Source organism: Talpa occidentalis, unplaced genomic scaffold (assembly GCF_014898055.3).
Source record: "Talpa occidentalis isolate TD23 unplaced genomic scaffold, MPIMG_talOcc4v2.1 talOcc4.8, whole genome shotgun sequence".
Classification (NCBI taxonomy): Eukaryota; Metazoa; Chordata; class Mammalia; order Eulipotyphla; family Talpidae; genus Talpa; species Talpa occidentalis.
Genome location: NW_023605194.1, coordinates 91,925,051 through 91,942,385, shown reverse-complemented (window position 1 = coordinate 91,942,385; position 17,335 = coordinate 91,925,051). Strand labels below are relative to the sequence as shown.

The window sequence follows — 17,335 nt, the reverse complement described above, 5'->3', positions numbered from 1 at the left end:
GATTTATTTTTTTGACCTATGAAAATAGCAATTACGGGGTCCAACCTAATAGCATTAGAACGCTGCTTTCATGTACAAAAGCCCAAAATATTTTAGGAAATCTTGTTTTTATTTCTTTTTTTGTATTTTTTTCTTTTATTGTTAGGAAATCATATGATTCCAAGGTTGACTTTCCTAGTGATTTTCCCTCAGAGGGCCACCTTAAGGTTTGTTTTGTGTGGTTTTTTTTTTTTTTTTTTAAATTTCTATCCCCATTAGAGAAGGCATTGAAGTCTTTCTCAAGAGGACTCTGCAAATATTTGGGGGCCACAGGTCCTCGTCATCAAAATGTCATCAGAAATCAAATTTTGCACATCAGCTGGTTCACACTGTCAGTGCAGTGGGTCCCACCAGGCTCACCTCTCTGAGAAGCACCTTAGCGGTTCCACATAATGTCAGAGCAGAGCTTCACCCCCGGTGTCCAGTCTGCACGGGGAGGGGAGGTGACAGGAAATCTCATGCTGAAGGTTCCTTCACAAAAGGACTTCGGCACAGGGCGATTTTTGGTTTCCCAGACACTTTGGAAGTTGGCTTGGGACAGATTTCAATGGCTCAGTAGCAGAGGTGGCTTTCAGACCAAAGGAGAAGTACTGCTCAGGATAGACACCTACTGCTAAGAAGGCAAGAATGCAACAGGGCAGCGGCTGGGGGCTCCATCAAGGTGTCATGTCTGCTGCCACCTTCCAGCGCTGCGCCTGAGCATGCCCTCCGCTGAAGAAAGTTAAGACCACCTTATTTTGATTCGAGTGCTTTCCTCCAGCAGGGATTTTTTATTTCAGTTGGAATCTTAAACCATTACCTTTCCAGTGATGCATTTTTATGTTTACAATTGACATCTTCATAAAAGGATGAAACCTTTGAGCAACAGCTCAAAAGCATGAAGGTGCCTGCAGTAAGTACTTAAATTATTTTACACCTAAATGGAGCCTGGTTGTTTTTAGTTAAAATTTAATAAACCTTAAACTGATGACCTTTCTTCCACAGAAAGGCCCAGAGTTACAAAAAACGAACTTTCCAATGAAATATATTTTAAGGAACTAGTGCTGAACAAAGGGCTATTTAAAGCTGAACGCTTTGTCAATTTATCAGCTTGTGAGCATTCTGTTCCTGAATTCCCCTCTGCTGCTGAATGTATAGAACAGCGGTGCCTTGCTTAATCGAATACTATTGATTCGAGTGTGTCACAGTGATCTCATTGAGAGTAATCAATAGTAATCCAAAATCAATCAATCTGCTCTTGCACTATCATTTATCAAATCTGAATACGCCACATTATTTGTAGGCGTCAAATTACAAAGAAGAGAAAATGGTTGAGCTGGGAAAGTGAATGGTTTATAGTGAAGAGCAGAACCAATCTCTCTTTATTTTTCTTAAGGGGGAGGTGATTTAAAATGGACTATTATTACTAGACAAATACATTTCTCTTCTCATTAAAGTGGCCTAAACTTATCATTTGTCTCCTTCCTTTCCTGAGCTGGGGTGGGGAGGGAATACATAAGATTTCTCGTGCAAGCATTTGCTGGTCTGGCTCAAGTGATCTAAACTTACAGATGCTCTAACTTATTTAACCACAGTAAACCAGCATTTTACAAGCCTGATAAGCTCTGTCTCAAATGCCTGTCACCCATCTGCTAGAAAACAGGGAGACTCGACTGACATAGGACATAACTGCATCTTCTAACATCAGAAATGAAGTTTAATAGAATTGGAGCAGCAAAAGGAATAGTTAATTTCTCCAGAGAACGTACAGCTTAGTTGCACCTGCTTATCAAAGAAGCGGCTGTTGATGCGAAGTTGCTTTATCAACATATTCACCTGTAATTTAGTCCAGGTAATAAATCCTTCTATTCATTACAGCACTCAAAAGCACCCCTACTATTTAGCTTGAATGAAAAAAGGCATAGAGTGTCTAAAACATTTACTTTTGCTAATGTAAAAGTGTTGGCATTTTACTTCATTCCTGATAAGCTGGTGCCAGGAGAAGTGATTATTCTTTTCTTATTCAAAGCCTATCAGCATTTCGAAAAGCTCTCTCAATCTTATCAGGTGTATGAACAGCAGTTACTGAAAACAGTTTGTTCTGCTTCTCTCTCTTTCTGCCAAGCTATCTGATAAACCCGCCCCCCCCCAACTAACTAACTGTATTTACACACAATCAAACAGAAGTTGTATCTTCCACGCACTGTAGCCAGATGCTAGTTTGCCATAGGTTTTTCTGCTGTGACATTAACTTCACAAAAATGTCAGCAGCGAGGACCCTAAACTGACAACAATCAAGAAAACACCATAAAAGCACTCAACTAGAATGGACAACAAACAGAAACAAAAGAGAAACAAATAGGAGAAGTTGAAGGCAATCTTTCTGGAATTCAGGGGGAAAATAAAATGTACCTTGTATGCAAATAGGGATGAATGTCATGCACTTACCTTACACCACAGTACATGATCCTTTAGAAAAACAGATGCACAGAAACAGAAAATTAGAAGAAAATACTACTGGGGTTCAGGGGGTCCAGGGAAGTTTTTTAGAACTAAGCAGACATTTCCCCCACATTTCAGGTCATCTCAATATGGAGGCAGAGAGGGTCTATAACACAAGCACATTAAGACAGCAGGCAATATCACCAAACTTACCCCAGAAACTGAAGACAAGATAGAAAGCAAGGCTGTCACACATGGTGACCACATTCTCAGGATAGATTTTCCAATCATTAAAACCCTCACCAATGCTCTAGATATTAAAGTTTTGTTCACTACAAGGAAATAAAAAAATAGAAATAAATACAATTTGAGTTTTTAACCTCTTATTATTTTTCTCATTCTTCAGACTTAGTCAACTGAACAGTTCCATATAAAGACATGAAAAAAAATCATCATCATCCAGACTGAAGTAAGTAGAGGGTCTGCTCTCCATTGCTCTCTATTAAAAAAGGCTTAAACCAGTTCATGGTTCACCCCTAATCATTTATGGGTAGTTCTCTGGAGCATGAAAGACAACAATGACATTTCTAGAACATAAGAGCAATCTGAAATTTATTTCAACAACTGAGTAGCAGATTCCTGACCCTAGAAAAGCAGCTCAGCATGGGCTTCTGTGCATAAATTGTCCATTTGTTCCTCACCTCCCTTTGCTGCATAGCTAGGAGAGAACAGAAAAAGGCAGCCACATGCTCCCACCTGAGCCCAGCTCCTGATTCTGTCTAGACTCCAAGAACAGAATGCGCTTTCCTGAGATGTGCAGAGCCGTAAGATGAATTAGCCAAGTGTGTAGTTTAGTACAATTCAGCTGATGGTTGCTTTTCCATCTGTGACACTATGATCCCATGACTGATGAGGCAGGTCTCATTTAAGACTATGGATAAAAGGAATGCTTCTGTCATTTCCTAGGACCCAGCACCAACTGTATACAGTTGCTTTCTCCTAAGAAATTGATACAATTCTTATCTACATATATACACACACACATGTGTATACACACACGCACACATCCCTTCCTTTGATAATGATCAATGGGTAATGAGTATTAGATTTCTAATACTGATGCCTTTTAGTAGATAATAATATCTAATATATCTACTATCTTACGACTTTTAGTAAATTAGTAACTGTGCAGAGAGAATTGTATTCTTTCATTGATGGAAAAATGAATACAATTTGACATGACTAATATTTTGGGAGAAGTTAAAGGACTATGGTGACTGGTAAATATGGAGGGCAAAGAGCAATGGAATGAACAACCTTGCATTGGATCTTTTTCTTTTTAAATAAGTACCACAGTCTTCATAATTTTTCATGTTACCCAATATTTTGGCTATCTCTGGATATAATTTTAGAATTCTTTTCAAAGCAAATGAAATGCTGATGAATATAAAAAGTAGCAACATATTAACTGCCTTGAAAAGTACAGCTTTTCAAACATTTTAACTCACATTGTGAGTTTTAAAAGGAAAGTAAAATATTAATTTAATGTGCCCTTTGTTTAAATTCGCAAAAGCCATTAGAAACGAGTAGACTCTTCTTAGAGTAGATGAGAAAGAAATTATCTTGCACAAAGATACCATTATGATCATGGCAAAGAAAAAATAATTCAGCATACTCCTGTCTATTTTCTGTTCATAAGTTGTTCATGTCCCTTTTTCAATTTCTTTTTTTTTTGCATATTGAATAAACCCTACAAAGAGAAAAAGCACAAGGCTTTTTTTCTGTCTCTAAAAATATATACAAAGTGGACAGAGAAAGAGGGAGAGAGAGAGCGAGCTGTCCCCTGTTACAAGTGGATCTCCATGCTCCTGATTCTCTGCTTCTTAAAGTCATTATTTACTTCACACACGAGAGCCACTAAGGATCACCACTTCAGAGACTTTAAAATATAAATCCCATTGTTACTTTCAAGGTAGCAGAAAGATTTCAACAAGCTTAAGTTATATTCGCTCTCTCTTTTTTTTTTTTTTTTGACAAAAGTCATTACTACCTATTCTATCAGTGTGTCCCCTGTTAGAGTTTTAAACAGATGGGAACAAGCATGTCTGTTTTCATGACACTTTCACCAGCCATCAATCTCTGATATAACAGGAGACTTTATTGGTAGCTTCCCTTTTATTTAGTATCATCTTAAGAAACTGTTTAGAAAGAAGGTGTATGATGAAGCAAAGTTAAATGGACATGTCTGTGATATGCCTGACAGCCCTCAGTATGCCTGATATTAATTTGTTTTCTTTGGCTAGGTAAGTGCTGCCAAAGCATATTACACATAATGTTTACTTCCAATCACAATGATGAAAAGTATATAAATGTAATTTTGTTTCACTCCAAGCAATACAGAAGACACAGAGGAATGTATAGGACAAAGTGTGCCCTTTATAATTAAAATAAAAATTTATTTTTAAGTTCTTATTTTTGCAATGTAATATAATTTTAGGTGGGTGCTCCTGAGTTAAACACTTTAAATAAGCATTTAATAGATTGTAAATGTCAAAACACAATGTTTCCATTTGCTATAGTGTGTGAAAGAATCCCATAGCCATAAGTTGCCTTTCTGACAGCTAATGTTGCACGTTAGGTGTTTATATGCAAATACACAAGTAGACCTATGCCGATATATTGAAATGAACTTTGATTGACTAGTGAGAAGCCAATTTATTGAAAACGGAACCTTTTCTTTTATGGCTTTACCTTAGTGAGTTATCTTGCAAATATATACATTGTCATAAATTAAAATGCCATAACATCTGAAGACATCAAAACATCGAAAGCAAGTGTCTGCCAAACCTTTAAAATTAATTTTTAAAAATTAAAAGGGGATAGGTATGTATGTATCTACACACATGTACAATGCCCACAAATTGTAAATCCCCTCAATTTAATGGTTTTGTATAGCAGATCAGAACACAGTTTTGGAAAATGCTGAGAAATCAGAGAAAAAGAAACATCTGACACTTCTGAAATAAGAAGGCAGAGGAAAGCTGTGTCTGCTAAAATTCTGAATGGAAATTATTTTTATTAGCTGAGGTTTCCTAGACCTCAAAAAGCCAGGTCTAAAATGAACTTGAAATAAGAATCAAATGCCAGGTAAATCCTTCAAAAGGCAGAGAGCTGTCACTTACCACCCTCAGATAAGAGAGGTGCTAACTTTGATCTGATGGATTGACATAAAGAAACAGCAGGATTATTTTTTTTTTAACACAGAAACATCAAATTGGTTAAAGTGCTATACAAACAAATAAAGGTAGAAATTGAATCCAGGAACTTAAACAAGAATGTGAATTAGGACAAAAACTAGAATTGAAAGATCATTTGGATAAGTGTTTTCTTTTAACACTCATTCAGATTTTCTAAGCACAAAATCACTAAACTTACCTCTAAGAATGAAATTCAATAAATCTGAAACCTATACTTTATAGAACTATAACTTACTAATTTTCTATGTGTGCTTCTAGCAAAAAATGAGCAAATTACATATTTATGTAGTACAGATAACTAAAATTCATTTTTTGCATTTATTTAAAAGCTATCATGTTTGTATTAAGATATATTTATCAGGCCCAATTGTGTAGAAAAGAATGCAGCAAGGAGCTAATTCAACACTATTTCTTGGATATGAGCCCAAAGCATTCAATTATGCATTTAATATTACTAGCTTATTTCCTGTTTTGCAAATTATTTATGAATATTAGATATTGAATTTAGGGATGATAACGATTAAACATAAAATTAAAAACAAATTTACTTACTAGGTTACCTGTTACCTATCTTTTATATGATAATGAAACCAATGTAGTTTATAATCAGGTTTGGTAAATACCTGAAATACTAATTCCAGGTTAAAATCATGCCTGGCAAATTTAACCGGCAACTAGCTGATTAAAAAATATTCTTGTGTTGCACTTTATTACATGAACATACATGAGTATTCTAAGCAACATACCCAGCTCTACATATAAGCCGCTTCCCCATATATACATATTTCACATGTACACTACACACACACACATATACACACACGTGTGTATGCATTCTATCTACTGCTTTGAATTTTAATGCACCATATATGTTTTTATTTATAATGGTACAGACCATATATATCCGCAGATACATGGTTATAAACATGATAATTAACAGCAAAACATACAAAAGGCAGTAAGAGGAATGTCAAACAGAGGAAATGCTTGATGTCAACCCTGCACTATCAAATATACACGTAAGTATGATTGGAGAAAGAGAACCTAAATATTTCACTGTCAGAGTATGTAGGGGACCGCAATTCATTTCTATCTCATGTGTTTTAAGACAATGACAATTTAATACAAGGCTAGTGGATGTAAAAGAGATAAAAACTGAACAAACTGGAACAGTGTAATCAAAGATTTTCTCCAGAGAGCTGGCTAGGGCCGAAGCTCATATGCACTTAGAACAGATCAACACTGTATTGTCTTTCTCTTCCATGAATTTGCTATGAAGCAGAATTCAGAGCCAGGCTTATCTGCTGCAATGTTTAAAGTTCTATGGAGAGAACTCAAATGCTCTTCTCTCATTTGTAAATGCTTGAGAGGTGATTCTAAAAGTTTAGTTGATATGAATTGGTTTCATAGAAATCACTGCTGTGTATTGCCACTTGTAAGTATCAACTGTAAACACAGATTTTAATTTATTTTATAAAATAATGTCAGCAAAATCTTCAATGTTCAAGAGCACTTTTGAAGTAAAGCAGTGAAATATTTTGTTTAGTCACTTGGCTAAAACAAATGTGGAAGATATTTTCACAAGGAAGAGGGACTTGAGATGAGGCACTGATGCCTACCTTCCAAAAGAACGGTCTGTTCTTTGTCTGTACTTCTTGCAGGAGTGAGATATTGTGAAAGTCTTGTTAAATAGACTTACAGAGAAGTTACCTGCCCCTTTTGATGAATAGCACCGTGTATCTGAAATTAATTGCAAAAGTATGGCCGCCTAATGAGATGGTCCTTATCTTTTCCTAGCACAGGAAGCACAAGTATTTTTCTGCTGGCTCGATATTTTACAAAAATGCCGAAAGTGTTATTAGCTAAGTAAAAATCTGATGAAGAGGCCTCAAAGACACAAATTATCATACATTCTAAGATCTGGAAAATTTGGAGTGAAAACTGATTTCCTGCATTATTCTCTTTCTAAACCCTAATCTTTTCTTTTTTCACTTTGAAAGCACAAAAAAAAATCTTTTTTTTCTGGTTTCCACTAGCATTTTAAACGCTGATTTACAATACCTATCTTTATAAGATGACCAATGTATATTTCAGATCAGATTAAATCAAAGAAACATCTCAAAGGCTGTGAATTTAGAATTAAAAAAAAAATGAACAATGATATCTTCTTGGGGGAAAAACACTGGAAAAATGATCATCCATGCAAGAGAATTAATGGATATCCACAAGGGCTTTGCTAATAACATGGGTTAATTACCGCTGCAATACACTAGACTCAGTAAATAAAGCAGCAGTGCCATAAACACATTAAGATGAGAAACCATCGCTGTAAGACCCAATACCACCACCCTTGCCTCTACCCAGAAAATGAAAAGCTGTTTTCCAGTTCTTTCTGTAAAAGGAGGATTTCTAAACTTACCACCAAATGTGTAAGGGGTAATCCATAAACACCCTGACACAAAGAACTGGGGAAATGTGGGTTCCCATCGCTCTCACCACTCCTGTTCACATTTATTCCTTTAACTCAGGAATACTTTTTCTTTTTGCTTACTTCAAGGAGAAAATCATATGTTACATAATGCATATTTCTGGCTATTTCAACCACCTATAGTTTGGGATATGCACAGTGGTTATTTAATTTTTAGAAAAACAGGATGAATCTCTTTGCTTTAGTGATATGATGGGCAAGATGACGAGACTCTACAGCTCAAGAATACTTACTCCTAAGTGCAGTTGGTTGTCACTTCCAGCAATTGACAAAGAAATTATCTGAAAACCCCTTCTACAGCACCTACCTTTAAGGCTGCAGGTGTTTTCAGCAGATTTATAGAGAGGAAACCAAAAGACAAGTAATACGAACCCTAAGTCTGGAGTTTAAGTAATTTTTCTTAGAAAAATAAACTTAAAGTATCTGCACATAGTTTTCAAACAATATCACAGCTACTGTGACTGAAGCAAGAACCTATCTGTTAAAAAAAAAATAGCATCAGCTCTGATTTAGTCTTTTTGTTGTTATTACTGTATAAAATTTTCCTTCCTGCCTATTTTTTAAATGTATTTTTAATAATTTTGACATTATAATCTTACTTTGGGATAGTTTTGTTTCAATTCAGTTTAGCTTTTCAATTTAGTTTATTTTTTTTTATAATTTTGACATTATAATCTTACTTTGGGATAGTCGTATTTCAATTTAGTTTAGCTTTTAATAAGGAGAACTGAGCCAGAGGGAGGGAAAAAAATCAAAACCCTGAAACAGAAAGTGTGGACATACAAAATAAAACTTGCATAGTTCCAAAACAGGAATCTTAAAACACAACTCTGTTTCATTATCAATCTCTGCATTTCAATGACCAAGCTGAAATGCACTAAACTGTTCCCTCCTCGCCTCGCCTGTTTTGGAGTGTTTCGATTGCCTTTCCTTCTCCCAACAGCTGTGACAACTGTTAAAACAGTCAGTAAAATTAAGTCCGCTCTATAATCCTGTAGTCAATGTTACATTTTAATCAGAGGTTGAAAGGGATTCATGTGATGAGCACACTCATTTAGAATGATTAGGCTGACACATATGTCAAAATGAGCAGATATATTATTTTCATCTATTTATGCTATCAGTTATTACTGCTATTAAATGTGAAACAAGCTTTCAAGTATTACATTCTCTAATGTGCTGGCAAATTTCCTAAAATAAAAAAAATACATAGTTAAAGGTTAACATTTTAGGCCCTCCTAATGGTGGTCAATAAATTGTCGGAATCTTCTTAACAGCCTCCAGAGGAGAAACGGTCCAATATTTTCCTCTGTTACTGCATAACTCCAGTTTCATTTCCATGTATACACACACGTGATGGGGTTTAACCCAGTACAATTACTATGAATATTAATAGCATGTATAAATTCTGTGGTTTATTAATTGAGACAGAGAGGCAGATGCGTTGCTCAGCATTAGATCTTTCTGTCTGTCCAGTGAACCACGTAACCATCAGAACTGCATCCAGACAATAAATCTGTATTTTTTAAAGATGACTTTTAATTGAGCCAAAAAGAAAGCTAGTTTGAATCTTGCGCCAAAGCCAAAAAGACATGTGCCCTGATTTCATTTAAATGCATCTGCTTTAAGAGGCTTATCTGAACTAATTATTCAAATTAGCAATAAGAAGTTAAATTTGAGGCAACTACTTTAAAAAGAAGACGTGGGGGAGGGATTTTTAAAGTTTGTTTTGTTTATTTATTTTATAAGAGAAAGCTCAGAATCTGGGTGAAGTGGGCCAGTGACTTCTCCCTGACATGAAGACATTTTAAACTCTCCCATTCTAGAGCCCCAGGTGTGCTAACCTTGCAACTGCACTTGAGCGGGCTGTCCTACCTTTGTTGACTTCTTATTTGTATTTTCACACAGTTTAAGCTTGCATCTTCTTTTGCGTGTATCAGACTGATGCAGACATAGCCTTTCACTCTTTCTGTCCCTTCTAAGTCCATCTCTTGGCTAATATTCCCTGTGTGAGTTTATGTGCGTGTGAGCCTGCATACACACACTCACTCACTCACTCTCACACACACACACACACACTCACACTCATACACACAGAAGCAGCCACTAAGGCTGCAAGTCACTTTTCATCCCTTACTTAATTACAAAGCAAGGCAATATGCAGTCACGAAGGACAGCTAGTGGACATCTACCTATAATGCACTGCCTCATCTTCTAGAGTTTTATATTTTCTTCACCATCTAGAGAGAGAATGTTTGCCAAGAGCACTCTTTTCAGAATTATAACAGTTGGTATTACTGTAATGTGAAAGCAAAGCTATATAACTGACTCAACAGAAAGATGAAGCAGTGACAGCTCCGAGACATACTAATATTTTATCTTAACAGTAGGTTGAAATTAAGTTTATGACCTACTCATTTACACAAGAATGCCTAATTTACTTGTCCTACCCCCTACCCTCTTCTCCCCCACCTTTAATAACCCAAGTATATATACATGCATATCTCCATGTGTATAAAGATAACCATACATACAAATGAAACTGTATGGTAGAACAAAAGTACTTTTATGTATTTTCTGGACATGATACATGAAACATATCCACAATCTCAGCGTTATCTATTTAAGGGAAATTTTTAAGTCAGTACTGTTTCTTCTTTAGTTTTTTTTTTTCTCCCCTTAAATATTTATAATGTGTGAAAATCTCATGTTACTTAATGGACTGATTTGTCAGTTAAGTGCTGACTTAACGCTAACCATGCAAATAACATTATTCTAGCCCTGAATTGCATAGGGTGAGTTTTAAATTGTTCTCTGAAGGAGAATTAGTAAATGTGCAATTTTGCCTCTAACTCTGCGCGGTGAGAAATGACAGGGAGCTGAAAATATCTGTCAAACTGCAAATACATAAGAGGCACTCAATAGTATAAATCATTTTGAATATTGTATTTTAAAACATCTTTCCTTGGGAAAATGGGTCCTAGTAAAAGATGCATTTTAACAGTTCACTAAGCATTTGTGCCAAGTGCCTATTCTTAGCACCTGAATAAGAAGTGACTGTCACACAGCTGTTTTACTGACAGTCACTGAGCTTTGCCTCAAAGGTAATATTGTAGTCAGAGAACCATTCTCGACTTGCTGAATTAGGAGATCACCCTCCACACAAAAGGCACAAGACAGACACAAACAAGCACTCACAAAATACCCAGGGCATGACCTGGATCGGTGTGCAAAGATACATTCTGTCTACACCCCCTCCCCACACACACCACACACTCACACACGCACCCCAACGCCGAGTTTAAAAAGGAAAGAAAAAAAAGGTACCTACTCTTCCTCGTAGTGCAGGGAAAAAGATTCAGGAAGGCAAAGTTCTACCGAATCCATGTGCGACCGGCAACCATTATTTGTGTACCCCAGCTATAAATCAAAGTTTCCTTGACAGAGCACAGGGCAATTAACACAAATGTTCTCCTAGTGACAAGCCTATAGGCACAGCCAGTTGGGACCAAAGCTCTCACACTCTCCTAATCAAGGACTTAAAGCCCCGATTGGAGCTTATTAATATGAAGTAGGGCTTTACATATGCAGTCCCACCGGCCCAGGCGCGCAGCCGATTGGGGGGCCTCTGCCCAATCAGGAGGGAGGTGATGGGAGGCTGCACCCAGCCAGCCGAGCCAGGCAGGTAGCAAGGGTGCGCAGAGCCAGCGCGGGGGCTGCCCACTGAGAGTGGGAGAGAGCGAGCAGCCGGACCAGCGAGCTCCGAGGGCTCCCAGTAGATACGGTGTTTTCTTTTCTTTTCTTTCTTTCTCTCTCTCTCTCTCCTTTTTTTTTCCCCCTTCTGGGAAGCTGCGAAAGAAACATAACTAATTTAACTCTCTAAGCACTGGAGGGATCTGTGTTTTGTGTTACCTAAGATCTATTTTGCCTTGCAAAGAAGAACTCTTGCAGACTCTCAGTTAATTTGAGAAAGGATTCTGCGGAAGGTAGAGAATTAAGTTTGTCCTGCTGTGGTCTGTGTTTTCTCGACACTGGGGGCTGCTGCTGTACTTTCTTATTGATTTGTAATGGTGTCTTTTCCTGTTTTCCTGATCTATCCTGGCATTTGAAAAATATATATCAAAGATGTGCTTCTAAATTGTTGGGGCGTGGGAATTGGGATCATCATCTTTGAGGTGGACTGCAGCTTTACACAAGTGTAGAAGAGGAAATAGTGCTTTCAGACTATTTGAGGAAATGCCTATGTAAATCACATGTGTAAACATTTCTTTACCTGCCTCTCCTTACTTATAGATATACATGCATCTTTTTTCAAAGCTAAGATAAACAGCTGCAGGGCAAATTGGTTTACTCAGTTTTGGGGTGGGAGACTGAAGGCTATAAATAGTACTATAAATCCATCTCAGTGCATTTTGACAAAATAAAGACTGCATTTTTTTGTAGGGAGAACATTATTAAACAGTACACCAAAAATGTTCTTAATCATATACTTATCTCAGTACAAGCTTCCAAACTGGGAGACAAATACAACTACACATAATTTTACCTAAAACATCAGCTTTGGCATAAAATACAGTATACAGATATTTTCCTACACATAACATACCCTGAATGCCTTAAAAATAATCAACCCAGAAACATTTCACAAATCATCACGCAGTCTGGTCATTATAAGAACTAGTTTCAAACAAATAATAATATTTAATTCTCAAAAACTATTATTTTAAGAAGAGCAAATCTAAAAAGGGCATTGTTTCCTCCAACAGTGCATGGTGTGATTTTAGTTTCTATATAATGAAGACTTTCCTTAGGTCCTATTTTAAACTACAGGATTTGTGATATTAGCAAATGTATATAGGAATAGATACCAGCTATTTATGGCAAAGAGATAACTACACCCTTATGGAGAGTGGAAGACTCACATTTTGATATAACTCAGCTCTGCTGCTTACCAACCTTTTGCATCTTAAGTCTTATATGTTATAAACAGTGTAACCTCGAGATCATAATAAATGAATTCAGATATTCAGTGTGTATTAAATTTACCATATCAAAAATCAACTCTTCCTTTCAACCTTTTCAAATTTTCTAGGTCTTAAAAAAAAAAAAAAAAACACTAAAATAGAACACCCACATTAAAATTCAAAAAATAAAAATGACAAACATGATTTGGTTCCCCCACAGAAGAAAGCAATTTCCCTGCCATGTATTTAGCCATATCTAAGATACGGGCCCGATTTCTTTTATTTGTGGTCTAAATGCATACAAGTTTGTAGATGAGAACTCACATAGCAAAAACTGTGCCTGAGAATACTGTATAAAAGCAGGTAGTAAAAGCTTAATTACCAGTAGCATTATGCTGTCTATATTGTTAAATGTGAACTCTGCAATTAAGATGTAAATTTGGTTGTGAGCAGTGAATTAAAAGAGCTTTGAGATGTAGAAGAAAATCCAAAGCATTCTGCAGACACTCAGGAAAAAAAAAAAGATTTGTCTATTCAATCTAAAATGAGACATGTAATCATTTTATAATTAAAAAATAAATAAAAAGGCATCTTGAAAAAGAAACATGATTTTTCTAAAATACAACAGAAGAAATCTGGAAACCAATACTGCATTCGAAAGAAAAACATCTTTGGCTCAAATGATTACTACCTTGATTTCTGAATAAGCTAACATGGCCAGAGAAATTAGTAGATTTTGATTATACATATTATAAAAGATATACTAAAAAAAGTTCCTTTCTGAATTTGTCTAGGGTCATTTCTTTTAAAAAAATACAAATTATTGAAGGTACTCATGGCATCTTTTAATGCACTCAACATATTCAGATTTTGCACCTGTGCAGAATACTGTGCTGCGTTCAGTTTCTTTGCATTATCATGCTGTGACAGAGCCTGTTTATTACACCATTGAAATGGCTTTTTAAAGACCAGATTTGTAGTCAATTATTTACTGATGGACTTTAAGTCACCATATTTCATAAGACTTATCTTTTATTTTCCAGAATTGTCTTATTTCCTTTTGGGTACCTATTTGCCCCATCATGAAATATTTGAATTCTTGATGTATATTTTTAATCATAGTTCATATTCTTGTGAAAGTCTTTCTTGTATGCTCACAGAGATGCATGCACAAACATCCCCAGTGCAGCAGCCTGCACTGATCTTTCATGAACATATTTCATCGATGCAAGGTGCAGCGTCCACTGAGCCAGCTGCCTCTGAATGACCGGCGTGTGCTAGATTTGTGGAGCTCTATGCTTCCCCAGGGGATCAAAGTGTCACCTCCACAAGCCAAGGACCCGAGATTACACCGACTGTCTTAAATCCAGTTTAACCAACTTAAAATGTAAAATAATAGCTACTGCTCTAAACTTGAGAGAGAGCTTCAGAATATTTTACTGAATACATAGCTTAGTCATCTCAAGAACCTTCCTAGTCACAGAATTTACTTACCTCGAAGAGGAAAGAGTACACAGACCACATGAGAAATAAACACACCAGAGTAAAATTTGAGCACAAACCTTTCAGAATCTAACTACAAAGGATTGGGGGGGGGGAAATAAAATTAAAAAAATAGACAGCGTAGCATAAGCACCTACTGCTAATCAGTCTACATACTTCACAATCTTACCACAAGGAGTCCACCCAAAGCAGGATAAATGGAACCAAACAAAAGGCCCTCTGATGACTGCTTCACAAAGCATGTTAATAAATTACTTAATATCAATGTATTAGGCATCAGACCCCTGGTCTATACCCAGTTTCCGTATCTTCTTCTTAAACAAAGCAGTCATAAATATCCAAACAGTATTCGCAGACCCCAAATAACTGCTGGGACACCAAGCAGAAAATATACTTCATTTCCATTTGAAATAACAAAATGGAATAGTAAGAAGCGAAATGCAAGTGCAAACAAAAGGTAGATTCCTATGTGTTGTCTGTAGCAGAAATCATACTTTAGTCTAGTGAGAATCATTTCCTAAAACACTCTAGCACTGACTTCTCAAAGCTGGTGAGAAATGCATCATCTCATTATTGCATTCTAATAGCTATTTTCAGCCCTCAGCTTCCTTGTCTGAAAATTAATAGAACTTATCTGCATTAAAATGTTTAGAGTTGCCACACAGTGTTTGAAGCAAAGTTTGATCTTACATACTGCATGTTTGTCAATTGTTAAATATTTAAAACGGAACAAGATATAACACATTCAGATTTTCAAATCACCTGGTCATCTACCTTTGCAGATCTCTCCTCAAGATCACAAAACCTGTGAAAAGCTGTTTACCTCTTGAACCACTTTCCTGGTGGTCGTTGATATATCTACTGTATATTGGTAGCGTATGCCAAATTACAAAAGCAAACCAAACTACTCAAAACTACCCTCTGTAACTCCAAAAGAAAACCTAAAATGAGCATCCCTGGGAAAAGAATCTCGGAGGACAGCAGGAGGCCTAAACCCCAGGCTCTTGCCTGTCCCCTCAAGAGCTGTGTGGCCCTGAGAAGGTCACCTCACTCATCTGCCCCTCGCTTCTGAGTCTTTGCACCCTGTGCTTCTGAGTCTTTGCTCTGGGGTTTCTTTTATGCTATAAACCTGCTTGAAAACACGCCTCTCCCACTGAGAACATGAAGACTTCTTTGGAATCTGTATGACTACTTTACTCTCTATTGCCACCACATCTCTATCAATTCATCATACCTCATTTTCTGTTGCTGTTCGTTTCTAGGCCACAAGCTTTGATATTTAAATTATTGTCTCTATTGGCAAGAAGCAATCATTTGCACTGAAAGTGATCGTTTCCACAGAGATACGAATAAAAACCTCTCCTTTGGACAAGCCTCTTGTCCTATCAATCCATCCCGTTTCCAAATTACCTAGTCCATACTTAAAAAAAAAAAAAAAAAGAGCCTGTTCTCTGGGGAGTAATTACCTCACCTCCATAACACACTAAACTTCTTGCCCAGTGTGTTTGTGAAATTGGAAAATAAAACGGATCAAAAAAAGACAGAGAAACCAGTAGAGGCCATGGCCATTCTGTTTCAGTCTAATTAATTCAGGATTGTTTCACTTTCATTTTGTCAAAGTAATAATATACGTGGCAAAATGTCAGTAAAAATTAAATGATAAACTACAGTAACTCTGATGAGAAAAGGGACTGTAGTTATGTTGTCTTTCCAACATGCTTACTCTGTTAAAATATGAAATGCATTTTCAAGTGTCCTACAAGCTTTCTATAATCTGCATGGCATGTATTTACAAAGCAATAGTTAACATTTTGAGATTATATATTAATAAATGAGCTGCAGTTATATTCTTCCCTGAATGTTAAGCACCACAAGCTCAATGCAGAAAACATTCAAGGTCAATGTCCCGTTTTAGACCTTTTCAGGCAGCTGTAATATTATGATAATCAAGCTTAAAATATTCCTATAGAAAGAGTAAATTAGCCTTTTCACTTGAAAGATGATTATGATAAACAATAAACCTAAGAGAGGACAAAATCCCTCTTTTTAAAAGCCATAAATTGTTGACTCAATCATGTGTGTGATAGTGTCCAAAATAAAGGGCAGCTTAAGTCTGAGAGGAGGGGGTGGGGAGAGGGGAGATGGAAGGGGAAGTGGAACAAACAGGACAGGTTTCAGAGTGAGCTAGACTTGTTCTGACACCAGTCAAATGATCAATTACATTTTTTTTTTTAAAAGAACTGAGATTTTTTTTTAAGATTTATTTATGTATTTATACAAGCACTGGGTACAGTCAGAAGCGCGGGAGGGTAAGAGAATTCACCAGAGCCAGAGTGGGGAACAGAACAGGCAGACTGACGAAATACAATGCTGAGGGAGCAGCGAGTGCAGCAGGAGAGGTCTGCATGCCATGTCGGACCCTCGCTGGCGGCCAGGGATCAAACCGGTGCTGCAGAGGCTGGGGGCGGCTTCGCAGCCCAGCACTCAACCGCTGAGCCACGGGGAGGCCCCAATTACACATCTTAACAGCCCCATTTAGCTTCAAATATATACATTGAAGCTATAAGTGTCCATAGCCATGAAAAAAGTACAAATTATTTTTTTCCTGACATATATGAATGTTCAATATGGTTTGCAAGATCTCCCTCCAGGTAGCTTCCATC

At 36.7% G+C, this 17,335-nt stretch overlaps 1 protein-coding gene across 5 annotated transcripts in view; it reads right to left on the bottom strand.

The window, feature by feature from the left end:
• The window catches only part of ESRRG (estrogen related receptor gamma), a 550,758-nt gene that overhangs the window by 205,738 nt on the left and 327,685 nt on the right, over positions 1-17,335 (bottom strand). For 2 of the 5 annotated variants that reach the window (XM_037495642.2, XM_037495643.2), the window contains exon 1: positions 11,537-11,749. The exons of the other annotated variants lie outside the window; for them this stretch is intronic. In XM_037495642.2, the coding sequence (XP_037351539.1) occupies positions 11,537-11,592 (56 nt within the window). In that variant the 5' untranslated portion in view covers positions 11,593-11,749. Of the gene's footprint in view, positions 1-11,536; positions 11,750-17,335 lie in introns of those variants that run through there. 5 annotated transcript variants of the gene reach the window in all.